The sequence below is a fragment of the Gastrolobium bilobum genome, unplaced genomic scaffold, assembly GCF_033153095.1.
Source record: "Gastrolobium bilobum isolate Gb01-03AN ecotype WA unplaced genomic scaffold, APGP_CSIRO_Gbil_v1 utg14977, whole genome shotgun sequence".
Lineage (NCBI taxonomy): Eukaryota > Viridiplantae > Streptophyta > Magnoliopsida > Fabales > Fabaceae > Gastrolobium > Gastrolobium bilobum.
Window position 1 is genome coordinate 190398 of NW_026898303.1, and position 18074 is coordinate 208471.

At 32.9% G+C, this 18074-nt stretch overlaps 2 protein-coding genes across 2 annotated transcripts; one reads left to right on the top strand and one right to left on the bottom strand.

The window, feature by feature from the left end:
• Positions 1-1317: 1317 nt before the first annotated feature.
• LOC133314760 (uncharacterized) lies at positions 1318-3759 on the top strand. The gene is made up of 3 exons (XM_061516286.1): positions 1318-1455; positions 1585-1690; positions 3358-3759. Exons 1-3 carry the CDS (start codon positions 1414-1416, stop codon positions 3513-3515), a joined length of 306 nt encoding a protein of 101 aa, XP_061372270.1. The 5' UTR covers positions 1318-1413; the 3' UTR covers positions 3516-3759.
• A 7222-nt stretch (positions 3760-10981) lies between these two features.
• LOC133314727 (glutathione S-transferase DHAR2-like) lies at positions 10982-14510 on the bottom strand. Its single transcript, XM_061516240.1, has 6 exons — positions 14355-14510; positions 14154-14244; positions 13895-14038; positions 13296-13413; positions 13051-13191; positions 10982-11206 (listed from the first exon to the last, which is right to left on the bottom strand). Exons 1-6 carry the CDS (start codon positions 14410-14412, stop codon positions 11120-11122), a joined length of 639 nt encoding a protein of 212 aa, XP_061372224.1. The 5' UTR covers positions 14413-14510; the 3' UTR covers positions 10982-11119.
• Positions 14511-18074: the final 3564 nt, after the last annotated feature.

Consider the following 18074-nt stretch of genomic DNA (forward strand, 5'->3'; position numbering starts at 1 on the left):
AAATAGGACACGCATTTGAAGTGAGAAAATTGAATGAATAAATATCACTTAATTTCCTCAACTTCTATTTCATATCAATCCTCTGCAACCTAATCAATAATCGTTATTGCAAATACTTCCACACTTGTCTTCAACTTTCAATTTTTATATTTAGGATCGGTTTTTTTCTTCAAAAGTTGTTTTTTTTTTCTGTTTTTTTTTAGTTTGTTTGGATGTATGTTCTTAAAAAAAACAAAAATCACAAAAAAGTCAAAAAAATATACTTTTTTAGAAGCTAAAAATTTTAACTTCTAAGAAAAGTAAAAGTTAAAAGTCAAATATTTTTTTCAAAAATTAAATATTTTTATAAAAATATAAATAACTTTAACTTTTATAAAAAGAACTTCTAAAATAAAGAAGAGATAAAAATTACTTTTTTTAAAAGTACAAACAAACGTGCTCTTAATTTCAACAAAATTTTACTCAATATTCAATAAAAAATGTCAGTTGAGCTTCTTAATTTGTAATAAGCACTGAAAATTAAGAACCGGTTTATTTGGTCTTTTAAAAAAAATATCTTTATGTCTTATTTATTTTAAAAGTATTTTTTACAAAAAAAAAATTTATATTTTTTAAAAAATATTTGATTTTTGAAAAAAAAAATATTTGCCCGAACGAGTTTTTTTTATTTAAAAAAAAACTTTTCATAATAAATTTCTTTGAATGTCAGTTTTTAAAAAAAAAATCAAAAGTCATAAAAAGTAAAAAACTTATTTTTTTTAGTTAAAACTTTTATAATTCATGCATGCATATAGAATCACAAAAATAAAATAAATAATCGGTTTAAAATTTAAAGCCGCCCTCACATCATGAAGGCATTATTGTGTGTATTATCATAAATCATACTCTCAATTTTAGTTGATTACTTGAAGATCAAAGCGCTGCACCAATGACTGAATGCCATGTGAAGATGTGTGGCCATTTTGGATTCTGCTGGAAAGGGAAAGCATTGGCGTAGAATTAATTAATATTAATGATTAATCAGAAAGGCTTATGTATTCCAGAAAATGCTGGAAGGATATGCCGTCAATTGATGATGTGGATTTGTGTGTTTGGAGGACTAGTATGTGGGGATGTCCCACAAATCACGTGGAGGGGGCTGTCCTAAATCCCAATGGTAATCGTACAAGACAAAGAATGGTCATTTACAATCTCCTCTAATCTCCTCCCAGCCAATTATCATATATTTCCCACATGGGACTCCTGGTCCCACCCCAATCTCCTCTCCACTTTATATTCTGCTCTATTTTCTTCACATTTGCATTACTTCTATCGTATCCTACCGTATTATATTTTTGCATAATACAAAGTTTGCTATTTGCAGATTACTAAGACGTAGCATATATATATATATATATATAGCTAGTTTAGATCATGGGAGATTCTTCTTCTTCTTCTGCTTCATACATTCATATGGTATTGCTTCAAATTCCATCTATTTCACTTTGGTTTTTTTGGTGACTGTTGATCATAATCATATTTATTATGGGTTTTGCACAATAGCCTAATCAAGATCATGTGTTGACAAGTTTCTACAAAATATAGGTGCAGCACCTGATCGAGAAGTGCTTGATTTTTCACTTGACAAAGGAAGAATGCATGGAAGCACTCTCTAAACATGCAAATATTAATCCTATTATAACATCCACTGGTATGTTCTTTACTCCCTATAAAAGAGCTATATTTATAAAATCAAATGGTAGTAACTCAGTTGGCACATGGGAGCTGAGCAAGTGAAGGTAAGAGCAAATGTTCAATCCTCCCTAGTACTATATTTGGAAGAGGTTTAAAGCCTTAATCATATACTAGTCCCGAATCGTACTAGTCGCGAAGCGATGAACCGATTGGAATATTTAAAAAAATGGAGATATATCTCTAAAAGCAAAAAGCACGCACGCATGCTATAAAAAACTACTTCAATCCAAAATCTTAATATATTAAGTTAAGTGAAAGTCTTTTTAATGATTTATATTATTCTCTAATACGTCCATTTATATAAGAGCCCTTGAGCTTGAAATATGGATATTGCGTAAGCCCAACTTTTATTTTTGATTTTACCTTATGTTTATTTATTTCTATAAGTGGAGCGCGGTGAGAAATACCATGTAAAAAATCAATTCAACCCAAAATTTATGGCGTTAAGTGAATGCTTTTTTAATGGTTTATATTATTCTCTAATGCAAAATCAGTGTTCCCTGGCCTGTGAAATTCAGTATGCGATACTATCATCGAGAAAAATTGAGTAATATCTAATTATATTTCGCTTAAGTTCTCATACTAGTTTTTGATACAACCCTGAAATTTTTATCTATGAATTTGATCATACGTTGAAAGTTTACCAAACAAACTCAGCTGCCAAGCTTCTTTGCTCATGACTCACTTTGAATATTGAAAGATATAATTAATTGTTGACTCAGCTGCCAAGTTTTAGTAAAGTTAGTCTTTCACAAGTTAAAAGTTTCAATATTTGAAATCCATTATTCAATCAATTTCCTTGCTTCACATCCAAGGGGATTTTATACAGATGAAGGCATGTTAGATATAAGATTTGAAGAGAACTACGTACTATGTTGCCTCATACACACTGTGGGCCCTTTGCAACCACTTTGCAAATGAGATTTAATTAAGGAATGTTATATATTAATGAGATTTAAGGAATCCTTTATATTTTTGTTAAACGTTAAAATTAAAGAACTTGTTCAATATCGATCATATAGACATGCATGTACACTTGAATCAAGAGAAACGCTGGGGATTTGGATAGAGAATTTTAATCAAACTTTGTGATAATAACTTACCAATATATCAATAATATATTAAATATAGCATCTTTCTTTTTGTTTATGTTTGCCTTTTTTATTAAACAATCTAAGCTTAAAAAGCTTTTTCAAGTTATGATGTTTTTGTATATTTCAAATTGGAATTATAATGGGATTGATGCTTAAGATAAGAATCTATTCTAATATATAATAAGGAAGAGAAGAGAAGAGATCACAAACCTTATACTTTGTGGACACCAAGTTTTAAACCTGCACCTATTAAGAAAATCTTTTGACCCACCTTTGTTGAATTGGTTCTTTATATAGTATCAGAATTTTGTGTTCTGAGTTCGATCTTCATTATTCTTCATTTTTTTTTATGAAATTTCTTAGCATATATAGATGAGTCTATGTACTGTCCACCCTTCAAACTCAGCTTTCGTATAAGAGAACGTGTTAAAAAATAATATAAACTATTAAAAAAATCTTACACGTGATTACGTTATGATTTACGAAACATAATATAATATAGTATGGTTACGTGGATCAATAAATGCAGTGTGGAATGAGCTAGAGAAGGAAAACAAAGAATTTTTTGAGCCTTACAAGAAGTCGAAGAGTAAAGAGGACAAAATAATGTCGGAAGCAGAGACAACTCAGATGCTACAGAAGTTGATATCAGAGTCAGATTCCTCTAAAGATGCAGAAGACGACTAATTCATCTATTATTGAAAACGATATGACCTTTGGGTCCCACGAAACCAACCAAAACCACAAAGGCTCTCCTTAGCTACTCTACTATCTCTGTATAGTCTCTGTACTAGTATCGTACGTGGTGTTGGTCCTCTATATGGAAGGTTGTTAATTATTATGGTAACTATTTTATGGAATTAAAGCACCCCATGAATCTTAGCTTTTGTAAAATGCTATTGCTAGGTTATCCACAACTTCGCAAATAAAATAATGGAAAAAATTTATCTTTTTAAATGATATAATTTATATCTTTTTATTTTAATAAAATATGGGACCTACATCTTTATTTTTTTTTGTTAACTTTCTCTTCTCATTTATTTATCTCTTTCTCTCTCTTAAAATGACACAACTTTACATCTTTTAAAATGACACACATTTTTTCCATAAAAGAATGTCATATCAGCCTTGTAATTTGATTTCACATAGTGTGTTATCTTTTTTTTATCTATCTATTGTATATAAAAGCTCTTCTATTTTCATTTCGTGTTTTTTTATATGTTTTTACATTTTTTATTCTAATAAAAGCTCTTCTATCTAGAATCTTATACAAACATAAATTTAAATTAGATAACAACTTATAATTTTAACATTCCCCCTCAAGTTGGTGCATGGATATCTATCATGCCCAACTTGTCAATTACTTCCTTCAAACTTTTTCCAGAAACGGCCTTGGTCAACACATCTGCTAGCTGATCTTCGGATCTGATATAAGGAGTACTGATTATTTGTTGATCCAATTTTTCCTTGATGAAATGTATGTCTACTTCTACATGCTTCGTTCTGTCATGCTGTACAGGGTTGTGTGCAATCTCTATGGCAGCTTTGTTATCACAATAGAGGTTCATTGGCTGTTTGTTTTTAAATCCCAACTCACTCAGCATGGTTTTAATCCATAATAATTCACATGTATCATAGGCCATACCTCTGAATTCTGCTTCAGCACTGGACCTGGCCACCACTTTCTGTTTCTTGCTTCTCCATGTAACAAGGTTCCCTTCCACAAATGTGAAATATCCTAAAGTGGACTGCCTAGTAGTCCTATCACCTGCCCAATCTGAATCTGTATACCCTTCTATAATCTCTTTTTTATGCTTGGCAAATAAAAGACCTCTACCAGGTGACCCCTTTAGATATCTTAGAATTCGAAATACTGCTTTTAAGTGATCTTCACTAGGAGAATGCATAAATCTACTTACTACACTCACAGCATAAGCAATGTCAGGTCTAGTGTGAGAAAGATAAATTAATCTTCCTACTAACCTTTGATATAAACCAATGTCAGCTTCTGATTGATCCGGGTATATGCCAAGCTTGTGATTCATCTCCATAGGTGTGTCAGCTGGTTTACAGGCCAGCATTCCTGTTTCTTATAAGAGGTCTAAGGTATATTTTCTTTGAGACAATACAATTCCTTGCTGTGATCTAGCAACTTCAATCCCCAAAAAATATTTTAACTGTCCTAGCTTCTTCATTTCAAACTCAGTGGCTAGTTGCTGTTCAAGGGATTTCATTTTTTCTTCATCATCTCCAGTTAGCACCATATCATCAACATACACTATAAGAATAGTTATTTTTCCTTTTTGATGCTTGAAAAATAGAGTGTGATCTGCATTACTTTGAACATATCCAAATTTGTTCATTGCTAGAGTCAATCTTCCAAACCATGCTCTAGGTGACTTGTTTCAGTCCATATAGTGCCTTTTTCAGCTTGCAAATTGTATTTTCTTTTGGAGTTGAGAGCTTTATACCCGGTGGGATATCCATATATACTTCCTCCTCCAAGTCCCCATTTAAGAATGCATTTTTTACATCAAATTGCTTCAAGGGCCAGTCTCTATTTGCTGCCAAAGAGATCAGAATCCGGATTGAATTGAGCTTGGCTACCGGAGCAAATATTTCTTGGTAGTCCACACCACATTTTTGAGTACCCCTTTGCAACTAGTCTAGCTTTGTATCTATCTATGCTCCCGTTTGCTTTCAGTTTCACATTAAACACCCATTTGCAGCTAATAATCTTCTTCCCATTTGGTAGAGAAGTTAATTCCCATGTAGAATTTTTTTGGAGTGCTATCATTTTTGCATTTATGGCCTCTTTCCACTTAGGATCATCCAAAGCTTCCTGCACACTATTCGGAATACAAACACTGGATAATTGATTAACAGCTAGAACACGTGGTTCAGATAAATTTTTTGTGGATATATAGTTGCTGATTGGGTATTTTGTTTTCACTTTAGGATCGGGTTCATACAAATTTTTTGGTATTCCTTTGTTAGGGCTAAGAGATTTTCTAATCTGTGTATGGGGAGTAGGAGATAAAACAGAATTGATTGGACTAGAGTGTACCTCAGGGATGTCTTCGAGTTGCCTTTCAGGGAAATCCACAGGTGATGTCTTGGATATATGTATTAGACAAGGTATTTCATTTTGAGGAAGTGCTTCTTGATCAGATTGTCTTTGAGGAGATGCTTCTTGATTCGGTTGGCAAGTTATTTCTGAGTCAGCAGTAGGTGCAGGTGGTGAAGTGCAAGGTATCACTTGAGTAGTCAGCCATGTGTCATCTTCTCTATACAATGGTGTCAGTGTTGTCTCCCCCTGAGAAGAAGATCCTCGGACTCCCCCTGAATAGTAGGGTTCAGATTCATGAAATGAGACTTCCAAGGTGACGTACATTTTGTGAGATACGGGATCAAAACATCTATAGCCTTTTTGAGATTTAGAATACCCAACGAAGATACATTTTCTTGCACAGGATCTAATTTATTTCGCAAAGGTTTTGGAACATGAACATAAGTAATACAGCCAAAGACCCGAGGTTCAAGGTGAGAGACATGAGGAAGAGGAAAATGGGACTCAAGAACTTGAAGAGGAGTTCGAAAATTAAGAACACTAGAAGGGGTTCTATTTATTAAATACGTGGCAGAGGTAATAGCTTCTCCCCAGTATCGTGGAGGAACGTTCATTTCAAATAGAGAGGCTCGAACAACTTCTAACAATTGACGATTTTTTCTTTCAGCCAAATCGTTTTGCTGGGGAGTGTAGGGAAAAGAAGTCTGGTGTTTGATGTCGTTCGAAAGTAAGAAGTCAGAAAACAGACCATTAACGTATTCAGTGCCATTATCAGATTGAAGGGTGTGTATGGAGGACGAATACTGGTTCTGAATCATAGCATGAAAATGTTTAAATGCAAAGAAGACATCCTTTTTTTTGTTTAAGCAACGTTATCCAAACCATTCGTGCGCGTTCATCAATAAATGAGACATAATAGTAAGAGTTAGAGAAGGATGAAATTTTTGCAGGACCCCAAACATCAGAGTGCACAACTTGAAAGGGAATGGAACTTTTATTCAAGCTTGGGGAAAAAGAAATTCGATGGCTCTTGGCCATTTCACAAAGGCCAGCAAATGACTCTACAATTCGATGCATTAGTTAATTTACTCACAGAAAGAAAATTAAATTCAAGAGTTGGTACTACGAGGACATGGTCAAGGGACATCTAAGCGGATATTTGAATGGAGCCTTGAAGAGTGATGGTGGAAGTGCCACCATTTGCAGTGGAAACATACGATTTGTCAGAGGGAAAAAAAGAGGAAAGGGATGCGGGATCACGAACCATGTGATCGGAAGCACCGATATCAATTATCCAGGTAGAATTCTGAGAAAGTGTAGAGAAAGCAAATGACTTACCCAAAATACCTTCATAAACCGTGTTAGCAGTGGGATTACCAGAGGAAAAGTCACCAGCGGAGGTGATAGTCAAAGCCTTGTTGAGTGTTTTCCGACAAGGGCGTTTGCTGAAGTCCCACCAATCAGAGTAGCCTATAATTTTGTAGCGCTTGAGTTTGGTGTGACCCGAATCACCGCAATGAGAGCATTGAAGTGGATTGGTCTTGGACTGATCCTTGCGAGGCCTTTGGGGTTGGGAGAATGATCCAGAATGAGGGCGTGGTGAAACGGTGACAAAGGTTGTCGAGTCAGAGGTTGCAGAGGGACGTCCCATAGTGAGACGTTGCAGAGGGACGTCCCATAGTGAGACGTTGCTGAGCTTCGCGCCTAACGTAGGCATACGTTCGTTCGAGATCCAATTTTGGATCCTTGCGAAGAATTTCACCACGAACAGAGTCAAATTCCTTATCCAAACCGCTGAGGAAGATATGTACCCGAAGTCAAGCCACGACGGAGTGCATGCGAATAACACCAGCCACAGAGCCCTTTTGTGCAGTCGTCCGATGGTCAATCTCCTGAAAGATCGACAACAGTTCGTTGTAGTAGACGGAGAGGGGTCTACAATTTTGTTTTGTGTTGAAAGACTTATGGTTGAGATCAAACAAGCATGACTCATTTGATCCGTCGTAGAAGGTGCGAAGCGCGACATCCCAAATTTCATGGGCAGTTTCCAATCGAAGGAAGTGTTGCATCATGGAAGGAGACATGGATTCTATCAGCCAACTCTTCACACGCTTGTTATCAGTGATCCAGGCGTCATAGGTAGGGTCTTCAACCGGTGGTTTTTTCGTCGCACCTGTCAGGAAACCCGATTTGTTGCGGGCTCCTACGCGCATGTCCATTAGCTGAGACCACAAAGGGTAGTTGGTGTCGTCGAGCATCACGGTGACTGGGAATGAGGAGTTATCTTGGTGGATGACAATATTGGATGTGGTTGCGGTAGTGAACGATGGGAAGGTGGTAGAGTCATTTGGGGAATCAGTGTCGGCGTTGGCGTCGTCCATGATTTGGGAAAGGGATGAGCGTTATTCAGAAGAAACAGGTCGGGTAATCTTAGAAGAGAAGAAGGGAATAGGTTCGGGTCGGGTTGGAATAAAAAATTAAGAAAGGAACGGAAAGAGATAATACGATGTGGGGTTAAAAAAATTAGTCCCATGATCAGAACGAACCTGATACCATGTCAAATTCTAATACTGAGTTACTCATAAACACAACTACTGCAAAACGTGATTTTCATTCATACTTTCATCTCCAAATTGGAGGTATATTTATACAGCAATAGTATCCTAATTTTTAGGAACAACCAACTGTACTAAATAAAAACAAATCAACAAATTCTATATAGAATCTTATACAAACAAAAATTTAAATTAGATAACAACTTCTAATTTTATATATATATATATATATAGAGAGAGAGATCATTTGACTCCAGAGTAAGACTTTTAAATCATACTCTCAATCCTAACCGTTGATTTCCGTCCATCCAATGATTATAATTTAGGAAGTTATATTAATTAATTAATTAATTAATTATTAATTACACTATAAATGACAATCGTTGATTTCCGTTCATCAACGATTGAGATGGAGAGTAAGACTATCAAAAGAACCCTCCCATATATATATATGACCACATCTTAAATCTTACTCTGGAGATGGAGAGTAAGACTTAAAAGTCTTACAATGTTACGACCACATTTAACCGTTGATTTCCTCCAATCAATGATTATCATTTATTACGAATTAATAATTAATTAATGAGTTTGATTTAAAAAATGATAACCGTTGATTGGCGGAAATCAACGGTTAAGATGTGGTCGTAACATTGTGCGTAACATTATTTGTGTGTCACAATATCCTATCTCTATATAGATATTCAATCATCCTCAATACGATAATATCATTTTGGGATAGATTTAAAATTTTAATTCTGAACCCGCCCTGAATTGTACTAGTCGCAAAACAATGAATCGTACTAATCACGAGTTTATGAACGATGCACACATACATAGGAGGAGTTTGCATTTTCTCTCATTCAACCAAAGATAAATATCAAGACATCAAAATTAAGTTTATTAACCAAACAAATTATTTCTAAGCGGCTTAGCTTCCACTAAAATAATTTGTAAAGTAAGAACAGTTCTAAGAAATTATTTCATCCCAACACAAAAAAGAAAAAGAAAAGGTGAAACCCACTAAGAAAGAAAGAGAGAAAGAAAAAAGTGAATTATATACATTTTTTGTGTGTTGTATGAAACAAAAAATTATCTGATAGAAACATATTTCCCAAAAAAAAAAAAACACTAGCCAAATATGAGGAACAAGCTCTTAACCTAAGCATCTTGGGTTATCAGACTTGTTTGTGAAATAAATCACTTAGTTATATAACGTATAAACTTTTCCAAAAAATTTACTTTTAAAGTATGTAGTTCTAAGAATATTTTTGAAAAATAATCATACCCTACTTGCTAAAATTATTTTTGTAATATTTTCTGTAATGGTCTAACAATATGAAATTAGCCTCGTGTTTGTTTCTCTTCTATTTTGCCTTTTCTCTTGTTATATATATATATATTTATATATATATATATATATATATATATATATATATATAAAATCATCTTCAATACGATAATATCATTTTGGGATAGATTTAAAATTTTAATTCTGAACCCGTCCTGAATTGTACTAGTCGCAAAACAATGAATCGTACTAATCGCGAATCAATGAACGATGCACACATACATAGGAGGAGTTTGCATTTTCTCTCATTCAACCAAAGATAAATCTCAAGACATCAAAATTAAGTTTATTAACCAAACAAATTATTTCTAAGCGGCTTAGCTTCCACTAAAATAATTTGTAAAGTAAGAACAGTTCTAAATTTTTAACTTAAATAATATCAGTTGATGTGAGAATTAATTCTAGAGCCATGTTTTTTTATTGTAGAGATAGCGTTATTATCTCAAATAGTACCTGTGATATGTCAGCTATTTTGGATAGTACAGTACAGAAGTGGACACCAAACCAGGCTGAGTGCGTAACAGGGCCATTTCCATCCATGGGATCACGAGCGAAACAACGATTTGTTTTTTTTTGAAAAGTTAACCCCGTATCTCTTTCTTTTCTAGCCATATTCAGAAGATATCAGTGCCCCCATTGAATAGAGATTTTAATTGGCCAAAAGCATCTGCCTCTAGTCACTTACGTTCTAGGGATGATAGTTGTTGAGATATATAGTCCCACATTGATTGGATGGACAACTAATATGACCTTTATAATGCCTTGGGCACTCCCACCCTTTGAGCTAGCTTTTGAGGTGGTGTATCCCAAGGTTCTTTACATGGTACCAGAGCCTCACCGTTCCCCGCTTTAAAAAGTGGAATTAAAAAAATAAAAAGCATAAAAAGGTAAACTAAACCAAAAATGGGCCTGTGCAATTTCCACGCTTCTAGCCTAAAAAGGGCTCTTGCGTGAGGGGGCGTGTTGAAATATATAGTCCCACATTGATTGGATGAGCAACTAATATGGCCTTTATAAGACATTGGTCACTCCCACCCTTTGAGCTAGCTTTTGGGGTGGTGTATCCCAAAGTTCTTTACAATAGCAAAGTTCAAACTTCTCACATCTAAAGCTGTTCATGAGTTATATATATAAACACTACCACCAGTGACAACTGACAGCTATGCTGTGACATCACAAATAAACACACCAACAAACCACATATTTATTATAAAGGGAAGCAACCCACTTCAACATGATACGTTCACCTTCCAATTCTTAACATGGTTCAGTCACAGTACATATCTGATGTTCATAAACCTCATAATTTAGAGCTACTTCATGCGTTCACTTTTGGTGCCCATCCTGCAATAACATACTCCTTTGCAGCCTTGGTTTTCTCAAATGATTCCCGGGAGAAGAGCAACTGCAACGTAACATGAATATCCATCAACCAACCAAATCGCTTACAGTTATATTACTCAAACCAGCAATTACATCCTTTTCTTTATCAAACGCAAAACATTTCAGTTGCGGGAATGGTAAATTAAGGCACTAAGCACCCAAGAAGTTGATGGTCTGTACTATAGAATATGTCAACACTCTAAACAGTGAGGATGAAAGTTCTGAGTCATCATATACAACACTAACATCATATCAATAAACTATCACAACGACTAAAAGTGATAACACCAAGCTTGATGAATTATCACAGAGAATAAATGTGATGACCAACTGAGCTCTAATAAAAAAATGAGGACCAACCAACCAAATCAATGTAATAATCTTCTGAGGATCAAATGATGTTCTAGAAATCATTCAAGGACCAAAACAGAAATTTACTCTATTCAAGTATGTAATTCTCCACCCCAAGAGAGCTCATGCAGGACCAACTCACAATTGAATAATAGTTTTTTTTTTTTTTCATGCGCTGTAGGCTGTAGCACACTATTTGTCCCCTTTATGTCTAAATGCTCTATGCACGGTCAAGATTAGACTAATTTATACATAAAGAAGTCCCAATTTTCTTAACCGAAGACCAGTCCTTTCCAATGACATTTACGTCTTTACTAGTAAATAGTAATCTTCTCTTCTTCTTTATCTTGACTAAAAAAAACATATATTAAACAATCAATACTTCTGTCATTTTGAACAAAGTTCAAGCATAGTCTAAAAAATGCAACAAAAAACAGTTGGCGTGATGTCACGGCAACAGAAAATTGTCATTCCCAAATACCAATCAAGGTCACAGCGCGCTCTGCACAACTATTAAATGGCAATGCAAAAGACTTGCACTATTGTCAAATGCACTATGCACGATCACGATTAGACAAATTTATAGATAAAGAAGTCCCAATATTTTTAACCGAAGACCAGTCCTTTCTGTTGTGGACCACTTATGTGGTACCCGCTTTCTATTCCCACTACATGGAACATCTCATTCCATCACTCTCCCATAACTTCCATCCACTACCAATAACCACCCATTAAGCATTGCATCATGCCATTAAGTCACCTGCAAACTACTCACTAGGAGCAGAATCTCCTAGTGCATTCATCTATATATAACCCCTTATAGCTAACAAAGGGGATCATCTCATATCTAGGATCTCATAACTCATCTAGGAACTCATCTGATAACTTATCCTGGCCACCATGGCTACAATCTACATACTTGTGCCCAGAGCACATCCTCTACACCGCAGGTGACTTACACACACCCCCTGTTCATACCATCGGACTTTGGCCTAAGGTGCAGGACTTCTCATTGCCTGTCATCTTTACCATAAGCTCCGTAGATACAAATACTAGCTATCCTGCTAGACCATTAATGTTCATTCCAGAACACTTTCCAATGACATTTACGTCTTTACTAGTAAATAGTAATCTTCTATTCTTTATCTTGACTAAAAAAACATATATTAAACAATCAACACTTCTGTCATTTTGAAGAAAGTTTAAGCATAGTCTAAAAAATGCAACAAAAAACAGTTGGCGTTCGAAAACAGAAAATTGTCATTACCAAATACCAATCAAGGTCACAGCGCGCTCTACACAACTATTAAATGGCAATGCAAAAGACATGACTATAGCGTCCCAAAGGATTACATGCATTGCAGAAAACAACTGAGCGTTCGAAAACAGAAAATTGTCATTACCAAATACCAATCAAGGTCACAGCGCGCTCTACACAACTATTAAATGGCAATGCAAAAGACATGACTATAGCGTCCCAAAGGATTACATGCATTGCAGAAAACAACTGAATACCTCAACGTATTTGTGCACGTGTGCCAAATTTTCAGGAATAGTCCACTTCTTGAAGTGGTCAAGTGCTACCACCAGATGGTACAGTTTTGGTGCCAAACTCAAATCAACAGCAGTTACCTTCTCCCCAGCAACATACGGACCCTGAACATAACTTCAGTATATTAGCATGGCTAATTAGTTATTTTTAAAAAAAAATACAATTATCCAAAAAAGGAAGATTGTTTATTATAAATTCACATATATACATGGGCCTTAAGATGTTCGTCCAAAGCCTTCAATTCAGCAACCAACGCTTGTTCTGTTCCATCACTGGGATCCTTGCTCTTCAAAAAACTCACGAAAGAACCAAATATCTTTGATCCCCTGCAAGTGTAAACATAGTGTACAGCCGAATTCAGTAATGAAGAACAACTCTCTCAATTCAAATAATATTTTCTTAACAATTAGAACCCAGCACAAATTGAGCACCCTTACTTTTCTCAACAGTGTGTACTAGTTTTATCTTGACATAAACACAACAGCAAAAAAGAAAGAAAGAAAAAGAAAAAGAAAAAGAAAACAACAACAAAGAACAGAAGGAGGAAATAACAAAAACAAAGAAAAACCATCAACATCTGTGAAAAACACTATGAATATAATAATTTGATTTAATATTTAACTTAATATTAATAAGGTTTTTTTTTTCTTTTGCTTTGACATAAATTCATTTGATTTGTGTATCCGGTCCGTTAGAAATTTAGAATCGAAAGGCCAGTCAACCCAAAAGAAACAACATCAACTATTCCCAGTTAGATAGCAAAAAGTAAACTTTGAATGGAAAAAAATAAAGGGTCAAGGAGCATACACGGAGGCAAATTCAGGAGGAGTGGCGAGAGGAGGTTCTGGGTATTTTTCCTCGAGTATCCCCACAATAACATCAGAATCAGGCACCCATTTTCCATCAAACTTAACCACCGGTACCTTCCCTTCAGGATTCACCTCCAAAAACCTACCAATAACCCAATTTAAAAAAGGAAAAAAAAAAATTGATGTCATCCCATGGACGAGACACGCTGAAAACAAAAAGCGACATTAGAGTTCATTTTCCAGGTACAATACAATACCATTGGGGTTTGTTACTGAGATCAATGAGGTGGATGTTGTGTGGGATTTTCTTCTCCTCCAAAGTTAAGAGGACCCTTTGGGAAAATGGACCTAGAAACAAAACAAAACCAAACCCAAAAATTACAAACAATTAATTAACCAGAACCCAGAAACATTTTGTAAACCTTAAAAGACAGAAAGAGATAATGGAAGAAGCATACAATCTCCGAGAACATTAGGAGCTCCGACAGCAGCCTTCACGGAAACCTCGAGAGCCATTTAGGATTAATGATGATGAAATGTAACAGAAACACAGAATGGGGAATGACAAGTAAGTGAGCTCTTGGTCTGTTGGGTTCACTCCATTATTATAGGAAGAATAAATACACTTTTGGTCCCTAGTTCTCTCCCTTCAAAAAATAAATAAATTAGTCGATTTCTTTTTATTAAATTCAAAGTAAATTTATTTTAGTTATTTTGAAGAAATAATATAGATCTTTTTTGAAGTTATAAAAGATCACAATTTCAACTAAATAGATCCATTTTAAATTTTTTAAGAATTTCGAAACTAAATTTTTCATAAGAGACTAAAGTAAAAATCATATTTTTTGTTAAAGATAAAAAATGATATTTACTATTATAAGAATTTGCATCTTGTCACGTATATTATCTTATAATTAAAAATTATTATTTTTTACTTAAAGTTTATTAAAGTTATCTTTATATTTATTTTTTCCTCAATATTTTCCTGTTTAAAAACAGTTAGAGAAGAAGTGCACATCGTTATTAAGTTCGTATTCTTTTTCTAAATATTTTATATTAAATATTATGTATTAAATAATAAATATTAAGAAAGTGTTTGGTGAGAATATTATTTTTATTTGCTGTGTAAAAATATAAGCAAAATTCAAGTTAAAAATATTACCAAAATAGTGATATTCTTGAAATTTCACTCGGTTAAAAAATACATCAAATTTTTTAAGATACAAATATTCTTAGCTGTTATTTTTTTTGGAAAGTTAATTTTGTAAAATGATTATATATTCCTAATAATATTTTATAGTTGATCAAATATAATATCAAAGAATTAATTCAATATTTTTAAAAATATTTTCATTTTCAAAAAAATTACTTTTCCATTATATTCTTAAAATATAGTTTTTGAATAAAAAAAAGTTTATGATCTGTCAAACGTCTCCTCAAGCAATAGTTCACTATCATAATACTATTCATGTGAAAAGATGACTCGAGTCTCGAAGTTTCATTTACTTTTTTTATTTTTAAGTTTTTTATTTTTTATTTTTATGATGAAACCGCGCTAAAAATATCATAGAAGGGGACTCTCTTTTTTTTCTTTTTCTTTTTCCGAATGTGTAATGAAAAACAAAGCAATGTAGCGTCACTGTCAATTTTACACCAAAATAATTGTATTTCTTTTCTAGTGAATCTTATGAGAAGGGAATGAGTTGTGTCCTAATTAAGTAATTAAATGACATATCTCTCTGAAACAGAAAATAAAAATTACTTTGTTATTATGGTTAAATATTTTAAATTTCATATTGCTAATTGTCACGAAAATGAGTTCATGAATTTTGTAGTAACTGATCATATTGGTATATTTCTTTATATAGTCAGTTTCACTTTTTTTCTTCTATCCCACTTTTTTTTTTCTATCAGTGTTACACGAATTTATAAGTTATTTATGATAAATTTTCTAAAAAGTTATATTACTATTTACATTAATAACAAAAAATAAAGAAAACTTACAGTTATTTTTTCATAAAAAATAGTTACATAATTATTATTCTTATTTTATTTTATAAATCCAAAAATTGTAGCATAAAAATGGAAAATTTAATTGCAATCTTGTCTTTTAATTCTTAAGTTTGACCAAATATAAATCTGGATTTAATATTTTTGTTTTAATTTCATAAAAACAATTTTGTTATACTTACACAAAAGTGAGTCAGACAAATTATAAAGAGGAGAGGAAGAAAATATTAACCAGACTTACTCACTTTTATAGTGAGTATGAATATGGTAGAAATTTTTGTTTACAGTAAAAGTAAAAATATTTGTCACTATAATTATAGAATACATAAATTTATATTTGTTATTCCCTATTTATCCAAAAATTCATAAATCAAAATGAGATTAATTAATTTTTAATAAAACAATCAAAAGTAAAGGATATGCTTTGTGACTTTATGTTGATCTACATCTTTGGGAGAGTGACTATTTTGTTACGTTTGAACAAAAAAATTATCAGACTGTCACGACAACAGTAAATTTTGTCAAAATGTCACGCGGCATAATTCGCTACACAGTGTAGCGAATTATGTATGCAAGTAATTCGCTACACAGTGTAGCGAATTATGTCACGTCAGAACCAAAAATGCCACATGTCAAATTTTGCAAAATTTGCTACCCTATGTGATTCTATTTTGCTATTTTATTTAGGGGATAGATTATTCTACCTATCACTTTTTTTGCCTATCTTTGTCTACCACATTCGAATATCATTAGATTAGAATCTTCTGAAGAGAGAAAAAGATAAATGTTAATTAAGATTCTGATCTAATGGTATTTTAGAGTGATAGGCAAAGATAAACAGAAAAAATAATAAGTAGAATAATTTTTATTTTTATTTTTTTGGTACAGACACCTTTCCCTTTATTTAGATAAGTTCTAATGGATTTTACTATATAGCTTTGTTATAACATCATTCAAATTCAATTATGTATTATTAAATTATTAAATGAAGTTTGATTATTATGATAATCTACCATAAATAATTTACTTTTAATTTATTTTTAATGTAAAAATTTTAAATTATGGTTTAATCTTACATTATTAATAACTAAAAAAATTTACTATCATATAAGCATTATCTAAAAAGATATTTTTAAGGAGAACTGCTAACAAAGGATTTTTTTAACATTGCCTTTTAATTTTGTATTATCATAAGCATTACTATAGCGAGATTAGTTTTACCTTAGTTTTACAATTGAATTATATTTTTCCCCTTTGTTTAAATCTTGGTTTCTGATTAACTGAATACCCCATACTTTCATTTTTACTCTAATTTGTTAGTAATAAACTAATGCATTTTAGTATAAAGCTTTTTTACAACATCATTTAATATTATTATATTATTATTAAGTTCGATTCTTATAATAATTTTTTTTGGGAGGGTAATTATATAATGATCTTTAGTTGAGTTGAGTAGCGTCATTTTATTTGGAGATGACACATTTTTCATGTGTGGGCACTACTAAGAAAAGGAGAGATTCTTTTATGCTTAAAAGCTCGCCATAGTGGTGTGGTACTGTGGTCCGCACCATGTCAATAACATTTTAAAATTTTCATTACGTGTGAATGAATGTATGCATCGGTGCTGCAATCGTCCAAGCTCAACCACACGTTCATCCTTTTGTAAAGAAGAAGTGACTTCCATATCTTTTCTTTTGGAAGTATGATTTGAGGTAGATCGATCTATTTAATCCAATAAATAAATTAATAATTTTTCAGAAAAAATAAAAGAATGATACGTAACAATTCTTCAAACAGGGTATGAAAAATAATTTTAAAGAGACATTAGATGGATTACCCAGCTCACATAACAGTCACGTGTAAAATTTATACGAAATGAAATAAATAACTTTTTTTTTCACAAATATATATTTTCCTCACCAGTTTTGTTAATATATCACAGACAAATATACAAGTGCGAAAAGTTTGAGATTTACTCTAAAATGTACAAATTTTTTTAATAAATTAAAATGAGGATATATTTTAATTAAATTAAAAATATCAGGAACTTGTTACATATATTCCTCTAGCATGTGTATGCTGGAAATGTGTTAGGAAATGAGGTAGAACATGTGGAACTTACAAAATGAGGATGTAACTTTCAATACTGAGGTAAACACTACATGATT

What these genes read in the sequence shown, in the direction of transcription:
- LOC133314760 (XM_061516286.1), top strand. Translation starts at nt 1,414, where the DNA reads ATGGGAGATTCTTCTTCTTCTTCTGCTTCATACATTCATATG. An exon ending in CTGCTTCATACATTCATATG is followed by an intron (nt 1,456 to 1,584) that starts GTATTGCTTCAA and finishes TACAAAATATAG; the next exon opens with GTGCAGCACCTGATCGAGAA. An exon ending in TCCTATTATAACATCCACTG is followed by an intron (nt 1,691 to 3,357) that starts GTATGTTCTTTA and finishes CAATAAATGCAG; the next exon opens with TGTGGAATGAGCTAGAGAAG.
- LOC133314727 (XM_061516240.1), bottom strand. Translation starts at nt 14,412, where the DNA reads ATGGCTCTCGAGGTTTCCGTGAAGGCTGCTGTCGGAGCTCCTAATGTT. An exon ending in CTCAGTAACAAACCCCAATG is followed by an intron (nt 14,039 to 14,153) that starts GTATTGTATTGT and finishes GGTTATTGGTAG; the next exon opens with GTTTTTGGAGGTGAATCCTG. An exon ending in ACGAACATCTTAAGGCCCAT is followed by an intron (nt 13,192 to 13,295) that starts GTATATATGTGA and finishes AGTTATGTTCAG; the next exon opens with GGTCCGTATGTTGCTGGGGA.